At 48.8% G+C, this 16954-nt stretch overlaps 1 protein-coding gene across 1 annotated transcript; it reads left to right on the plus strand.

The window, feature by feature from the left end:
* Positions 1-623: 623 nt before the first annotated feature.
* TMEM184C (transmembrane protein 184C) lies at positions 624-16406 on the plus strand. Its single transcript, XM_054392243.1, has 10 exons — positions 624-740; positions 4157-4287; positions 4385-4421; positions 5884-6089; positions 8097-8171; positions 10877-10970; positions 13533-13645; positions 14651-14750; positions 15237-15408; positions 16114-16406. Exons 1-10 carry the CDS (start codon positions 624-626, stop codon positions 16404-16406), a joined length of 1338 nt encoding a protein of 445 aa, XP_054248218.1.
* Positions 16407-16954: the final 548 nt, after the last annotated feature.

Here is a 16954-nt window from a genome sequence, read left to right on the forward strand (position 1 = left end):
CGCGGGAACAGCAACACACCGACACGACTGCGCCAGGCGCGGGACTCCAATCGCGGGAGTCCAATCGCGGGGTCTTAATAGCTGGAGTCCAATCGCGCAGCTCCAATCGCTGGAGTCCAACTCGGGGTTCTGATCGCTGGAGTCCAATCGCGGGGCTCCAATCGCTAGACTCCAACTGCGGGGCTCCCTTCCGGGGCGGTGCCGACCCCGGTCCCGCCGACCCTGCCATTGTCCACGGCCGCCGGTGGGCGGTGATGGGCAGGGCGAGAGCCAATCGGCGTGGCCTCTGGGGCCGGCGCTGGCCAGCCGGAAGCGCGGCCGGGGCGTGTGCGAGGGGCGGTGCCGCGCTGGGCCGGGGCAGGGGCGGGCGGTGGGGAGCTGAGCTGGGCGCTGATGCCCGGGCAGTGAGGAGCTGAGCTGAATGCTGATGTTCGGGCGGTGAGGAGCTGAGCTGAGTGCTGATGTTCTGGCGGTGAGGAGCTGAGCTGAGTGCTGATGTTCGGGTGGCTCCGCCCGTGATGCGCGCCCCGCGGGGGCTGCCGGGCCCGGCGCCGGCTCGCTGAAGCGCTGCGGGCCCCGGGTCCGTGTGGCCAGCGGGGTGAGGCGGCGGCCTGACCGCGGCCATGCCGTGCACGTGCGGGAACTGGCGGCGGTGGATCCGGCCGTTGGTGGTGCTGCTGTACATCGTGGGGCTGCTCGTAGTGGTGCCGCTCTGCGTGTGGGAGCTGCAGAAGCTGGAGGTGAGGGACGGGGCCCGGGGCGGGGGGCGGGGGCGGGGTGTCAGTGCTCCCGGGCCCAGCCGCGGCTTCGACCCCTGCGGTGGTTGGCAGCGCACTTCAGCCCCGGGGTGGAGACCCATCGAGAAGAGGAACCGGAGAGGTTCCACCGCGCCGCTGTGTGCGTTTGCCGTGCTGTGAAAGCGCAAACGAAGGCAATGGAACAGGACAGAATTTTCTTCTCCTTCCGGTTCAGTAGTAGTTGGTGTTTAAACAGTAGAATGATGCTGAAGGAATATTGAAGTCAGTCTCCCCAGGGCCACAGCTGGAATTCTGCCCTGCCCAGGGCTTGGTGTTGTGACACGTAGTAGTAACAGTGGCATCAGGAGCTTACTATTTCAGTTAACTCTGTCAGGTCAGGGAAAATCGAGATGGAGAAGCTTCTCTTTCCTGCTGGTGGCACCCTGGTATGCAGTTAAAGCAGCATGTGAATTGCACACACACCTACCAGCATTATTTTTCTAGCATAAAGCCAACATTTAACCTTAAAACATGTATTGTCCACTCAATCGAACACAAGCTTGTATTAAATTGGAAGTAAGCTTTTTTTTCATGGCTTAATTTTTAGCTGTTATGGTAAAATCAATCCTGGCTGTACTTTAAACTGCTGGGCTTGAAACTTTGTTCTGCTGCCTTTCACACGTTCAGTGTAATTGGTGTTTGTGTCATAGTGGTGTTTGATAGCTCAAACCCATTAAATCTTATGCTGGTAGAGGAACTACTCAGAAATGGTCTTTGAGCTAGAAGGCAACCGAAGATCATAGAATCCTAGAATCAGTCAGGGTTGGAAGGGACCACAAGGCTCAGCCAGTTCCAACCCCCATGCCATGGGCAGGGACACCTCACACTGGATCAGGCTGGCCAGAGCCTCATCCAGCCTGGCTGCAAACACCTCCAGGGATGGAGCCTCAACCACCTCCCTGGGCAACCCATTCCAGGCTCTCACCACTCTCATGGTGAAGAACTTCCTCATGTCCAGCCTGAATCTCCCCACTTCCAGCTTTATTCCATTCCCCCCAATCCTATCACTACCCAACACTCTAAAAAGTCCCTCCTCAGCTTTCTTGTAGACCCCCTTCAGATATTGAAGATGAGGGATGTTGATGTACAGCAGGAGCAATCCTCACTGTCAGTACAGACTGGAGGAAGAGGTGATAGAAAGCAGCCCTGAGGAGAAGGACTTGGGGGTGCTGATGGATGAGAAGCTGGCCAGGAGCAGGCAGTGTGAGCTTGCAGCACACAAGGCCAGTGGCAGCCTGGGCTGCATCCAAAGAAGCATTGCCAGAGATCCAGAGAGGTGATTCTGCCACTTGGCTCTGCTCTGGGGAGACCTCACCTGGAGTCCTGTGTACAGGTCTGAAGCCCTCCATAGAGGAAGGACATGGACCTGATGGAGAAGGTCCAGAGGAGGGCCACAAAAACGATCAGAGGGTTGGAGCACCCCCCACCTCAGCACAGGCTGAGGGAGCTGGGGGTGTTCAGCCTGGAAAAGAGGAGGTTCCAGGGAGACCTAATAGCAGCCTGCCAGTACCTGAAGGGGGCTACAGGAAGGATGGGGAGAGACTGTTTGCAAAGGCCTGCAGGGACAGGACAAGGGGCAACAGCTTCAAACTAGAGAAGATTTAGATGGGATGTTAGGAAGAAGTTTTCTGTGAGGGTGGTGGAACACTGGAACAGGTTGCCCAGGGAGGTGGTTGAGGCCCCTTCCTTGGAGATATTCAGGGTGAGGCTCAATGAGTCTCTGAGCAACCTGATCTAGTTGGGGATGTCTCTGCTGACTGCAGGGAGGTCAGACTGGATGAGCTTTGGAGGTCCCTTCCAGCCTGGACTATTCAATGAATCACAGAAGAAATTGCTAACAAAAAGAGCCTGTTTGAGAAGAATCTGCTCTGTTTCTTTGGTACTTAGGATCATTAATTTAGTTCTTTGGCTTAAAGTCATAGCTCTGTGTTTCAGCAGACATGCTGTACATACCTATTTCAGAGTGTTAAATGAAACTAGTTGAAACTGATTACCAGTTGGAGCTTGACTTTAAAGCTAAAAACTACTTGAAATCTGCAACCTTTCAGAAACTTTATGACCTTGATATGAGTTCTAAAAAGAAGGAATCTTCTTGTAGTTTTCAATGAATTAAATAGTGAATGTTCCTCTGGTTCTGCAAGATTTTCATCTCTCTTTGGAGTTTTTTAGTTTTACTCTAAGCCACCTCAACAGATTGCAAAGGAGATTTTGGGGGGGGGGTTGTGTGTTTGAGAAGGAAAAGTTAGAAAAGCTAAAATTCTGAGAGATGTACTTAATGTCCATCTTAAAATGTTATTTGTAGTGGAAAAGAGAAATAATCTTTCTTACAATATGAGGTTAAACTTTAAAGTATTCACAGACTCACAGGATGTTAGGGGTTGGAAGGGACCTCCAGAGATATCCAGTCCAACCTCCCTGCCAGAGCAGGACCACAGAATCCAGCACAGGTCACACAGGAACACATCCAGATGGGTCTTGAAAGTCTCCAGAGAAGGAGACTCCACAACCTCTCTGGGGAGCCTGTACCAGGGCTCTGTGACCCTCCCAGTGCAGAAGTTCCTCCTCATGCTGAGGTGCAACCTCCTGTGCTGGAGTTTCTATCCATTGCCCCTTGTCCTATGCCAGGGTGCACCTGAGCAGAGCCTGTCCCCTCCCTCTTGACCCCCAGCCCTCAGATATTTATAAACATTTACTAAATCCCCTCTCAGTCTTCTCCTCTCCAGACTAAGCAGCCCCAGAGCTCTCAGCCTCTCCTCATCAGGCAGTGCTGCAGTCCCCTAATCATCCTTGCAGCCCACTGTTGGACTCCCTCCAGCAGATCTCTGTCCCTCTTGAACTGGGGAGCCCAGAACTGGATGCAGTATTCCAGGTGGGACCTCACCAGGGCAGAGCAGAGGGGGAGGAGAACCTTCCTGGATCTGCTGGCCACACTCTTCTTAATATACCCCTGGATCCCATTGGCCCTCTTGGCTACCAGGGCACATTGCTGTCCCATGCAGAACTTGCTGCCCACCAACGTTCCCAGGTCCTTCAGCAGATACCTCCCAGCCTGTAGTGCTGCAGTTTATTCTTCCTTCCCAGATGCAGGGCTCTGCATTTATCTTTGTTGAACCTCACTGGGTTCCTCTCTGCCCAGCTCTCAGGCTGTCCAAGTCTCTGAATGGCCACACAGCCTTCAGGTGCCTCAGCCAAGCCTCCCAGTCTGGTATCATCAGCAAACCTGCTGAGCAGACTCTGTCTGTCTGTTCCCTCACCACTGTCATTGGTGATGTTGAACAGGACTGGAGCCAGCACTGCACCCTGGGGGACTCCTCTAATTAGTGCTAATACTGAAACATGGATCTTTCTCTCTTTGCAAGGTTGGCATCCACACCAAGGCATGGTTTATTGCTGGGATATTCCTACTAATGACAATTCCAATATCTCTCTGGGGAATACTACAACACTTAGTCCATTATACTCAACCTGAGCTACAGAAACCAATAATAAGGTAACAGTTCACATTTTGCCTGTGCTATGAGTGTTGACTTCAACTGAAACTGAAAATATTTCCAGCAATATTAACTGTTCTTTTGTTCTTGCAACAGGATCCTGTGGATGGTGCCAATTTACAGTTTAGACAGTGTGAGTATTTTCTTCCTGGTAACAGCTCAATAACTTCTGTTTGCTGTGGGAGTGAGGGCAAACAGTGTCACAGAATGAAGAGTCACAGTCCTAGGAACTTCTGGCCATTCACAGAGTCACAGAATATACCTTGCTGGAAGGGACCTCAAAGATCATCCAGTCCAACCCTCAACCCAGGGATGTCAGAAGCATGGTTGTAGTGATAGCACATTGTTCCCCTGGAGCTTGTGGGATTGCTGTTGTTAACCCTTCATAATCCTGTCCTTGAATGTCCTTTATGACAGATGTGCACAGGGGTACTACACAAACCTGCTTTTGGTCCTTCCACCTTCAGTAACAGCTGAACTGGAAACCAGACTGCACCAAGTACTGTCTCCAGATTGGGTGCTTTACCTTTCTTTTCTGAGTTAGGATTAGTGCTCAGATTGATTCCTGAATTAATGCTTAGTGCTAAAATTCTTCTCTTTTTTTTTTTTTTGCCTCAGGGGGCAAGGGGTAGGATCCTGCAAAAAAACCTCCACCTCTGAATACTTTTATGTGACAGATTCTGGCCAGGAGCCAGATGTGGTGCCTGTAAATGCATCACCTGTGGAGATGATTTTGGCCAGAGCTAAGTCTGTGGGCTGTACAGGATGTGTCTTTACATGTTGTCATCCCTGTTGGCATTGCAGATAGTTCTGTTTCCCCCCACAAGATTTCCAAGAACTTTCCCATTGTTTTATCTCTTGAGTCTTTAGTGCCACCCTTATGCATGTTCTTATTTTCCTCTTGTGGTTTTCTTTTTGGTTGGTTGGGTTTTGTTTGTTTCATTTGGGTTTGGGTTTGTTGGGTTGGTTTTTCTGTTGTGTAAAGACTGGGATTTAGAGTACCTGAGAGTGAAAGAGAAAGTGGGGAAGAAAACAACATTATCCATTCCCTGTGAGGAATATCAACTGCCTCAGGCTGATATTAATTTCAAGTACAGAATTTTCCTTTGGAAGAAAATTACCTGCTGAGGAAATGAGCTCTAGCCAGACGTTCAGAGGCAGTTCTGACATACTAAAAGCTTTGCCCAGGCTCCTGGTTCTTGTATCCTGGAGTGCTTAGTCTGAGCTGAAAGGAAAGTCCTCTTCCCAGATTCAAATACTGGGCAGTTTGCAGCCCCTCTGCCCCAAGCCTGGAGCCTTGGTGGGGTGGTTGTGACCAAAGCGCAGCACCTGATGGCGGTGCCCTCAGCCCTTCGACCCAACCTGCTCAGCTCATTTGAAGCAGCAGAGAGGCAGCCAGGAGTCTTGCTTGTATTTCTGCAGAAGCTTGGTGTCTAGCTGTAGCATCACACTCCTCAGCCAAGTGCTTCAAGCCCTGTTCAATCAGTGCCTGCTGTCTGATGCAGTGTTGCTTGCCGTCCTGAGCCAGCAGTGTTGTCATCGCAGTCACTTGCTCTTTCTTGCACGTAACCTTTTGTGTACCTCTCTCCTTACAGTGGATAGCTTTGAAATACCCCAACATTGCAATATATGTGGATACATGTCGAGAATGCTATGAAGCTTATGTCATCTATAATTTTATGGTTTTTCTTTCAAACTATCTAACCAACCGCTACCCAAACCTCGTATTAATAATAGAAGCGAAAGATCAGCAGAGACATCTGCCCCCTCTGTGCTGCTGCCCATCATGGGCTATGGGAGAGTGAGTATGCCTTCAGATCTTAACACTTGGAAGCTGGGTCAGCAGCTCCAAGCATTTGGTGTGGTTGTTCAGCAGTATGATTGCTGTTGCCTGGCAGAGTTGGTTTATGGTTTGTGCTGCTCTCGGTTGTCAGCTATGAACCCCTGCCAAACACAGCTGCCAGAGTGTTTGCCCTGAGCTGGAAAGCTTGCTCTGGGTGGAGTGACTGACCTGCAGTGACTCAGGTAGTGCTAAATGCAACTTAGAATCACAGAATCATAGAATGGTCCAGGCTGGAAGGGAGCTCCAAAGCTCATCCAGGCTGACCTCCCCACACTCACATTATTTGTATGCTGCCTTATATTAGGAAACAGCAGTGGCTGCTTGAATGTTTTTAAGTAATGGAACAAATGAATAGAATCATCATGGAGCAGAATCAATCATCATGGAGTAGAATCATCATAGAGCAGAATCATAGAATGGTCCAGGCTGGAAGGGACCTCCAAAGCTCATCCAGGCTGACCTCCCCACACTCACATTATTTGTATGCTGCCTTACATAAGGAAACAGCAGTGGCTGTTTGAATGTCTTTAAGTAATGGAACAAATGGGTAGAATCATCATGGAGTAGAATCAGTCATCATGGAGTAGAATCATAGAATGGTCCAGGCTGGAAGGGACCTCCAAAGCTCATCCAGTCTGACCTCCCCACAGTCAGCAGGGACATCCTCAACTAGAGCAGGCTGCCCAGGATCTCATCTGTCCTCACCTTGAATCTCTGCAGGGATGGGGCCTCAACCACCTCCTTGAGCAATCTGTTCCAGTGTTCCACCACCCTCATAGTGAAGAACTTCTTCCTGATAGCCAGTCTAAATCTGCCCTTCTCTAGTTGGAAGCCTTTGCCCCTTGTCCTGTCACCACAGGCCTTTGTAAAAAGTCTCCCCCCATCCTTCCTGTGGGCCCCCTTCAGGTACTGGAAGGCTGCTCTCAGGTCTTCTTCCTTATTTTTCAAAAATATTGGAAAAAAGTTTCCTTGACTTGGTTTCCTTTGCTATCAGACAGTGTTTGCCCAAAGCTCCTGTAAGAATCACTGACAGACCACATAGCCTAGTGCCTTTACTTGCATTGCTGAAGGACCAAAGACCTTGAATCCAGAATGGTTTGGCTTGGAAGGGGTCTCAAAGATTGTCTAGTTCCAAGCCTCTGCCATGGGCAGGGGCATGCCCTACTAGCCCATGCTCAAGGCCTCAGCCAACCTGGCTTTCACCACTTGCAGGCTGGGAGCCTCCACAGCTTCTCTGGGCAACCTGTTCCAGTGCCTCACCACCTTCATGGGCAAAAACTTCCTCCTAATGTCTGATCCAGCAGCTTCCAGTTTGAAGCCACTGTCCTTTGCCCTGTCATTCCACACCTTGGTAAGAAGTCCCTCTCCAGCTCTCCCAGAGGCCCCTTTAAATCCTGGAAGGCTGCTCTAAGGCTACCCGGAGCCTTCTCCTCCCCAGGCTTGAAGAACCCCAACTCCCTCAGTCTGTCCTCATAGCAGAGGTGCTCCACCCCTTGGATATCTTCATGGCTCACCTTTGGACCCAGAACTGTTTGTTTCTGTGTGCTTAATCTGATGAGCATCTCCTAAGAGATTTGAGATTGTGACAAAGCTGTTGACAGTGTTCAAGACAAACTAGGAGTGTGAGTCATTCCTCAACATACCCAAGCACAGTGGGAACTGCAGTCTTTATGTTTGAAAAGAGTCCTGGGAGCAGAAGTTGAAACTACCATGAAGTAGAAATTCAGTTTAGTTAACAGGTTGCCCAGGGAGGTGGTGGAAGCCTCATCCCTGGAAGTTTTTAAGGCCAGGTTGGATGTGGCTGTGAGCAACCTGCTGTGGTGTGAGGTGTCCCTGCCCATGGCAGGGGGGTTGGTCCCTTCCAACTCTAACAATTCTATGATTCTAATCTACTGAGCAGAGCAATCTGCCATAAAGGAGTTGTCTTTAAACCCTTAGACAATGAGGTTTGTGTTTCTCTTGCAGAGTGTTATTGTTTAGATGTAAGCTGGGTGTTTTGCAGTACACCGTGGTCAGACCCTTCACCACCATTATTGCTCTGTAAGTACACTCAGAAATAATCAACAGTGGTCTTCAGGATGGAAGTTTGAGCTACACTGGAAAGAATTTGCATGCCCTTTGTATTGAATGGAGGCAGTGTGTGAGCAGGCTGATGGTGGTGCATGCTAAATGGGCGCCAGCCAGTTGACTCAACCACTGACCTCTTGAGAGAAACCTGGATTTGTTCTGGTTGGAAAAGGTATTTAAGATCAAGTCCAACCATTCTCTAACTCTGCCAAGGCTGGGGCTAAACCTTGGCCCTCAGCACCACAGCTCTCCATCTTTTAAGGATTTTCAGGGATGGGGATTCAACCACCCTGCTGGGCAGCCTGTGCCAGTGTTTGAGAACCCTTTCAGTCAAGAAGTTTCTTCTGATGTCCAACCTAAACCTCCCCTGGGGCAACTTGAGGCCATTTTCTCTCATCTTGTCACTTATGACTAGGGAGAAGAGACCAGCACCCACCTGGCTTCAAGCTCTCTTCAGGGAGTTGTAGAGAGTGAGAATGTCTCCCCTCAGCCTCCTTTTCTCCAGACTAAACAACCTCAGTTACTCTCTCAGGTGCTCCTCACCAGGCCTGTTCTCCAGCCCCTCTGCCAGCTTTGTTGTCCTTCTCTGGACCAGCCTCAGCACCTCAATGTCTTTTTTAGTAGTGAGGATCCCAAAAGTGACCTCAGTACTCCAGGTGTGGCCTCCCCAGTGCTGAGTTATGTGACTTCTGTAGCCAATGACTCTGCAGAATTGAAATGATCACAGAATCACAGAACATTAGAGGTTGGAAGAGACCTCCAGAGATCATTGGGTCCAAACCCCCTGCCAAAGCAGGATCACCCAGGGTAGTCTGCACAGGATGATTAGATCCCCTCTCAGTTTTCACTCCTCCAGACTAAACAGGGCTCTCAGTCTCTCTTCACAGGGGAGATGCTCAAGTCCCCAACTCCTCCTCCTGGCTCTCCCTTGGATTCTCTCCAGCAGGTCTCTGTCTCTCTTGAACTGGGGAGCCCAAAACTGGACACAGAATTGCAGCTGTGGTCTCAGCAGGGCAGAGTAGGTGAATCTTGAACTCCTCCTGCTGCAAGCAGTGTGAGAGAACATGGAGCACTCATATGTGGCAAAGACATTTTTATTATCTCTTTATTTTTTAGAGTCTTTTTTTTTTCCCTTCCTTTTCCTTTTTCTCATGGCCTTCAACAATTGGGTATTTTTAAAGTCAGCTTTCATTTGACGCTTTTAAAAGTTTTATTAAACTCTGCTGCATATGACAAAGCTGCCCCTGTGCCTTCATATGTACAACGTAACCTGTTGGAAAGCAGCAGCAAGTTGATGCTGAGAGCTTCATGAGCTTGGTGTTGATGGCCATTACTCTTAATTCTGGGGAAAAATGTTGCTGCTCACCAGTAATATCCATCAAAAGATTTGTGTTAGCTGTATCACAGTCTCACAGTATATCAGAGACTGGAAGGGACCTCCAGAGATCATCAGGTCCAACCCCCCTGCCAGAGCAGGATCACTTAGGGGAGTCTGCACAGGAATGCATCCAGGTGGGGTTGGAAAGGCTCCAGAGAAGGAGACTCCACAACCCCCTGGGCAGCCTGCTCCAGGGCTCTGTCACCCTCACTGGAAAGAAGTTTCTCCTCCTGTTGAGCTGAAATCTTCTATGGTCAAGTTTGAAGCCATTGTTCCTTGGCTTATCACTGGGAACCACCCAGCAGAGCCTGGCCCCCTCCCCTTGCCCCCCACCCCTCAGCTATTGATAGACATTGAGCAGATCCCTCTCAGCCTTCTCCTCTCCACACTAAACAGCCCCAGGGCTCTCAGTCTCTCTTCACAGGGGAGATGCTCAAGTCCTCAAATCCTCCTCCTGGCTCTCCCTTGGATTCTCTCCAGCAGGTCTCTGTCTCTCTTGAACTGGGGAGCCCAAAACTGGACACAGGATTGCAGCTGTGGTCTCAGCAGGGCAGAGTAGAGAGGTAGAAGAACTTCCCTAGCCCTGCTGGACACCTTTCTTGATACATCCCAGGATCCCATTGGCTCTCTTGGCCACAGAGCACTTTGTTGTTCCATGCAGAACTTGCTGCCCACCAGCACTCCAAGGGCTTTCTCTGTGGAGCTGCTCTCCAGCAGGGCAGCCTCTAACCTGTCCTGCTGCCTGTTGTTATTTCTCCCCAGATGCAGGACCTTGCACTTGTCCTTATTAAACTTCTGAGCTTTGCCTTCCCCCAGCTCTCAGCCTGTCCAGGTCATGTTGGATGGCTGCACAGCCTGAGGGGTGTCAGCCAAACCCCCTCCCAGTTTTGTATCATCAGGAACTTGCTGAGGGTGCTCTCAATGCCCTCAGCCAGGCTCAGATAAAGATTGAACAAAACTGGACCCAGTCCTGATCCCTGGGGGGATGGGTATGGCTTCTAACAGTTCAAAGCTAAACAGCTGGGGAAAAAATACTTCATTGATGTTGCATTGAATTGAATTGAGCAGTGGGATATGGTAACCCTGCATTCAAACTCCTGTTTCTTCTGTGGGAACACAAGACAGACTTCCTATGCCATATGCAGTTGGGAAGCTGGATTCTTGTGCAAGACCTCCCAGTGCCCACCAGTGAGTAACTGAAGTGATTTTTGGATTCTAACAGTTGGTCAATGTAAAGAAGATTGAGCACTCTGAGCAGCAATCTTTTGGCTCCATGGTGATTAACTCTCAATTCTTCCAGAATCTGTGAGCTGGTGGGAGTGTATGATGAAGGCAACTTCAGCTTCAACAATGCTTGGACTTACTTGGTTATACTTAACAACATGTCACAGCTGGTGAGTATCCAGAGTACTTCTGGCTGCCTTTTTTTAAGTCATCTCATTTAGTGTTTTGTGCATCTTCTGTGGGAACTCTTGGCAATGATTGTCTTGATGTCTGGTCACTCTTGTGGGTAGGGTAGTTCCCACTGTAAGTCAAAGTTGGTAGCTGTTAAGTGCTGTGTCTGCAGAATCCCAGGCAAACCGATACTCAAACCTTCATTATTTTTACTACAAAGCTCCATAGAGCAGTGAAGTGCCTCACCTCTCTATCCCAAACTGTTTGATGGGTGAGGTGGCATGGCCCAGGCATTTTAAGAGCCAAGGCTGTGCCCCTCTGTGGAAAAGATGATTTCACCCACCCTGGCAGCTTCCTCCCAACAGTGGCTGTCTTAAAAATGCTGGTAGGAAGCTGGTGGTAACAGCATTGACAGGGTGTGATGGGTTGAAATTCCCCCCCCCCCCACCAGCTAATTTGGAGAAAACTACCCCCAAAATAAAATTGCCAGACTTAGCTCAGTTTGGGATGGAAGCAAATTAAGCTCTGTTTACAAGCAAACTAAAATCTAGAGATATGAAATGCAAGGAATATGTACAAAACACACAACAGATGTACAATATAGAGATATTTACAAGTTATAATCAACACAGAAACTCCTCAGATGCCCCTGGATGGATGGATCCAGGGGACCGTTCACCTCCTTCCTCACTCCTTTCCTCCTTCCCACTACCTCACATAGTAGTCAAAACAGAGATACCCTGGCATGGCTGTGGGAGAGAGAGAGAAGTTGCAAGCAGAAATGACAGAAGAAGAAAAGAGAGCAAAAACTATTTATGCCTCTTCTCTATATCCCCATTAGCAAGCCAATGAATTCTGCAGACCTGAGCATTATTTTCCTTTTGCGTCCAATGGTAATTTATTTTACTTTCAGTCTTTGCAGTCAGGGACTAGACTAAAGTTCCCCCTTCAAACTCTTAACACAGGAGAAAATGGAAATGGTGCAGACAGTGGAGTGCCCAACACCTTGTGGTGTTGGTTCAGCAGCCAGAGGATGTCAGGGTGAGATCATAGAATCAGTCAGGGTTGGAAGGGACCACAAGGATCATTTAGTTCCAACCCCCCTGCCATGGGCAGGGACAGCACCCACACCTGAAAGTTCCATTTTGGAGGTCAGGGACTGCATTTAGTGGCTTGCTGGGAATGCAGGGGAATTATTTGCTGCTTCACCCAGGGCACCCAGAGCTCTGGCTCCTTGTTGCTTAGCTTTGCAGCATCCAAGCTTCTTCCTTCTCACAGTAACAGCAGCAGGAGTCATAACAGCACTGATATCCCTTCTGGAAAGGGTAACTGCTGGGGAAGGAGCTGGAGCAGCAGTCCCAGCAGTAGCACATACTTCTACACATCCTGGTTAATGATTGATTAAAGAAACTTGATAAGAAGCTAGGAGGATGTCAGAAAAGGGGAGAGAATTCCTTAGGCTTGACTGTACAGCTGCTGGCAGTTGTCTTTCATAGGGAGCTGGTTCAGATTGGCAGTGAAGATTGCATTCATTGCTTCATCTCACACAGGGAGAAGATCTGAGGTGTTCTTAACAGAAGCCTAAAAGAACACAAAGTGCTTTTGATGCCATTTTCTCTAGAGGTGTGCCTGGCAGTGAAAAGATTCTATGGGACCTTCCTGTGCTTTGCTTTTAGTGTATCCAGCTGACCTCAGCAGATGTCTGCTGATACCATGCATTTCAGAAGCACAGGTTCAGCCAAAAATAAAAGCAGTCTGCTTTAAACCAGTTAGGTAAAGGTTCCATAAATGCAGAGCCTTTTTGCCTGGTACTGTAATGGACAAGCAGCTGAAGAGGAGCCAGCAGTGTGCCCAGGTGGCCAAGAAAGCCAAAGGCATCGTGGCTGGGATCAGCAATGCTGTGTCCAGCAGGAGCAAGGAGGGGACTGTCCCCTGGCACTCAGCTCTGGGGAGGCCACACCTGGAGTGCTGTGTTCAGTTCTGGACACCTCAATACAAGAGAGATGTGGAGGTGCTGGAGCCAGGGCAGAGGAGGGCAAGGAAGCTGGGAAGGGCCTGGAGAATAAATCTGATGAAGCTGGAGATGGTTAGTTTGAAACAGAGGAGGCTAAGGGGAGACCTCATTGCTGTCTGCAACTACCTGAAAGGACACTGTAGAGAGGTTGGTGCTGGTCTCTCCTCCCAGATAATTAGTGATAGAACAAGAGGGAATGGCCTTAAGCTATGACTGGGTAGGTTTAGACTGGGCATTAGGAAACATTTTTTTCAGGGAAAGAGTGGTCAGGCCTTGGAATGTGCTGCCAAGGGAGGTGGTGGAGTCCCCAACCCTGGATGTGTTTGCAGGTGGTTTGGATGTGGTGTTTGGGGCTATGGTTTAGGGGTGAGCCTTGCAGAGCAGGGTTAATGGTTGGACTTGGGGATCCCAAGGATCATTCCCAACCTGAATGTTCCTGTGGTCCTGTAATACATTCTCTTAACTGAAGAGATGCTGCACAACAGCTCCCTCACAAACAAGGCTTTGAAAGCTTGTCTTCCATTCTTTTTTTTCCCTTCCCTTTTAGTTTGCCATGTACTGTCTGGTGCTGTTTTATAAAGTGCTGCGTGAGGAGCTGAACCCCATCCAACCTGTTGGCAAGTTCCTTTGTGTGAAGATGGTGGTTTTTGTTTCTTTCTGGTAAGTGAATTATTTCCTCACTGCTTCTTGCTCTCAGGGTAGATCATAAAGGAACTGAAAAGGCTGGGTTTGGTCAGGAGGTTAGAAGCCTCCAAACACTGACCCATAAGCTTAGTGAAGTGCTGGGAGAAGAAAAGGGCATTGATGTGTTGGACACAGCAGGTATCTTCCCTTGAGATGGGTTTTTAGACTTGCTGTTTTGCAAGGGGATTCTCAAGAACATGATTGAGATTGCTGTCTTCACTTGCAGTTACTTTAAAACCAAAAATATTTAGCTTTTTAAAGTAAAAAAACCCAACCAACCAAACAAAATATTTTCAAAATAAGTTGCTCTAAGTTAACTATAAAGAGCTGTTTAAATGCATTGCTCACACCTGGCTGCTTAGGAGCAAGTGCATTTGACTGGCTGAACATCACTGTGGGCTGCAGGGATGCCCTGAGAGAGAAGCATCTTCTTCTAGTAACTGGAAGCAGCAGCTCCTCTCTGGAGAGCTGGTCTTTAGGACCATGGATCAAGGACATCTCAAGTCTGTGTTCTTCCTTTTCAAATGTGACTACATAAACAGGTTTTGATAAGATTCTTAGAATTCTTGATAAGAATTCTTGGCAAGATTCTTAGAATTCTTGATAAGAATCTGAGAATGGTTTGGGTTGGAAGGGACCTTAAAGATCATCCAGCTCCCTGCAATGGGCAGGGACACCTCCTACTAGCCCAGGCTGCTCGAGGCCCCATCCAACCTGGCTTTCAACACTTCCAGGCTGGGAGCTTCTCTGGGTTCCAGTGCCTTACCACCCTCACAGACAAGAATTTCCTCCTAATGTCTAATCTAAATCCAGCTTCTTCCAGTTTGAAGCCATCACCCCTCATCCATGTCAGAAGTCCCTCTGCAGCCCTCCTGTGTATGTCTGTACACACACCCCCATAGGAACAGCTCTTGTGTAGCAGGTTTGCTTGCAGGGGTTTTGGCACTGTTGCTCCAGTAACACCACTAACAATCTTTCCAGGCAAGCTGTGCTCATTGCATTGCTGGTGAAAGTTGGTGTCATTTCTGAGAAGCACACCTGGGATTGGCAGAGTGTGGAAGCCGTGGCTACAGGCCTACAGGTAGGAGCAGACAATTACTTCCTAGGAGCAGTGGCTCTATGTAAGGTGAGGTAGCTGATCTCAAGCAAATGCTGCCATAGTCACTTGAATTAAGACAGGCTGGATTAGCACTGAGTTTATTGTAAGGTGGGCTAAGTGTCAGCCAGTAACCCCAGGTGAGTTTCCTGCTCAAGGCTTCTGCATCTGAGGCAGAAGGAGGGTGCCTGAGTTAAACACAGCTGTTGTTGGGTGTCTTGGCCTTCCTTCTTGCATAGTCATTGTAGAGCTGCTGCTTGTTGAGTATCTGCTTCCAGCATGCCAGTCCATGAGGGAAGGACTGATTCCATGTGTTTGTGCTCTCTGAAGCCTGCCAAGAATATCCTGCCTCTGGTGGGAAAAGCAGCTGATGGCAGTATCCCAAGGCACAGCCTGTCAGCTGTAGGAGAAACCCAGAAGCTCCTTTTCTCCAGTTAAGAAGGGTTAAGCATTGAGTCTCTCTCCTTGCAGGATTTCATCATTTGTGTGGAGATGTTCCTGGCTGCTATTGCACATCACTACAGCTTTTCCTACAAACCTTATGTTCAGGAAGCTGAAGAAGGGTCCTGCTTCGACTCCTTCCTGGCCATGTGGGACGTTTCTGACCTAAGGGCAGATATATCCGAGCAGGTCCGCAACGTGGGTAAGGAACAGACGCGTTTGTGGCATCTCCTAACAGCCTCTGCCTCTCCAGCTTCATGGTACAGTCAGCCAGCTCTGAGAGCACTCCACACCAAATGACTGGCTGCTGCATCCCTGTAGGATTTCATGGTTGATCTGGCACTTGGCTCTCTGTCCAGAACTCCTTACTGATTCAGAGCCTCAATTTTACACTTTTGTTTTAAACAGCTACATCTCAGGGTAGGTGTCAGATAAAGAGAGTAATGAGGTCCTTTCTTGGGTTGGGTTTGTTGTTGGGTTGGTTGGGGTTTTTTTAATGGAAAGACATCCTTTTATTTATTAAAACTAACAAAACTTAATCATCAAGGACTCATCTTCTCATTTCACATGCCTGTTTGAGTTGATGTGTTCCAAAGACCCTGGTGTAGTGCTGGAAGGATTAAGTCTTTTCCTTTGACATCTTCTCATTTCACATGCCTGTTTTAGTTGTTGTGTTCCAAAGACTCTGGTGTAGTGCTGGAAGGATGAAGTCTTTTCCTTTGACATCTTCTCCTTTCCTATGCCTGCTTTAATTGTGTTCCAAAGACCCAGGTGCAGTGCTGGAAGTATTAAGAAGTCTTTTCCTTTGACAACTTCTCCTTTCCTATGCCTGTTTTAGTTGATGTGTCCCAAAGACCTTGGTGTAGTGCTAAGTATTAAGAAGTCTTTTCCTTTAACATCCTTCTAGGAAGGACAGTTCTGGGCCAGCCAAGGAAGATGTTTTTTGCTGAGGATCATGAACAAAACGAGCATACAAGTTTACTGTCTTCATCTACCCAAGACCCAATTTCTGATGCTTCTTCAATGCCATCTTCACCCATGGGTCATTATCAGGGGTTTGGACACACTGTGACACCTCTGACAACACCGACGACAGCCCCTGCAGTCGATGGCATCTATAACACCTCTGCTGTTGGGGACGCTGAGGAGTCCCCTGAACTGGAGCACAGGTCATCAGGGAAAGCTCTGGATCAGAGCTAGACTCATCTGGCCTTTGGGTGTGTCCAGCAGCCTGGTCTTTCCTTGCCATGGAAGTTGGAAAGCTTGGGAAGGCAGAGACAGGAAGTGGCTGCACCTGACAGCTGTATCCTGACTCTGTAAGGGATGTGTCTGAGAGCCCCAGGAGTATGAACTACGCACACGGTAAAGGGTCCTGCTTAGATGGCAGTCAACTCCTTCAACTGCTCAACACTTGGATGTCACCTCAGAGTTACTCTGGCTTGTATGAACACAGAAGAAGTGCTCTGCTCTCCTGAAGATGAAGTGTAAGTACAACACTTAATTTCAAGAATGTAATTCAAGGAGGGCAATAGCAGAAGGTGTTTGTCCCAGCTTTAGTTGTGCTCTTTCTGCTGGTGACTTCCATCAGAAGTGTGGATGAAACGGTTAACTTCTGTACAGATGCCATCTTCTACCCTTCCCTGCACAGCTAAACAAGCTCCCTTGATGGAGCTAATTCTTACAGAGCATCAGTAAAGAATTCCTACAAAGAAAGCATTCCTTGCAGGCCTCGCTGGACAATTCCCTGC

This window comes from Indicator indicator, chromosome 25, assembly GCF_027791375.1.
Source record: "Indicator indicator isolate 239-I01 chromosome 25, UM_Iind_1.1, whole genome shotgun sequence".
Lineage (NCBI taxonomy): Eukaryota > Metazoa > Chordata > Aves > Piciformes > Indicatoridae > Indicator > Indicator indicator.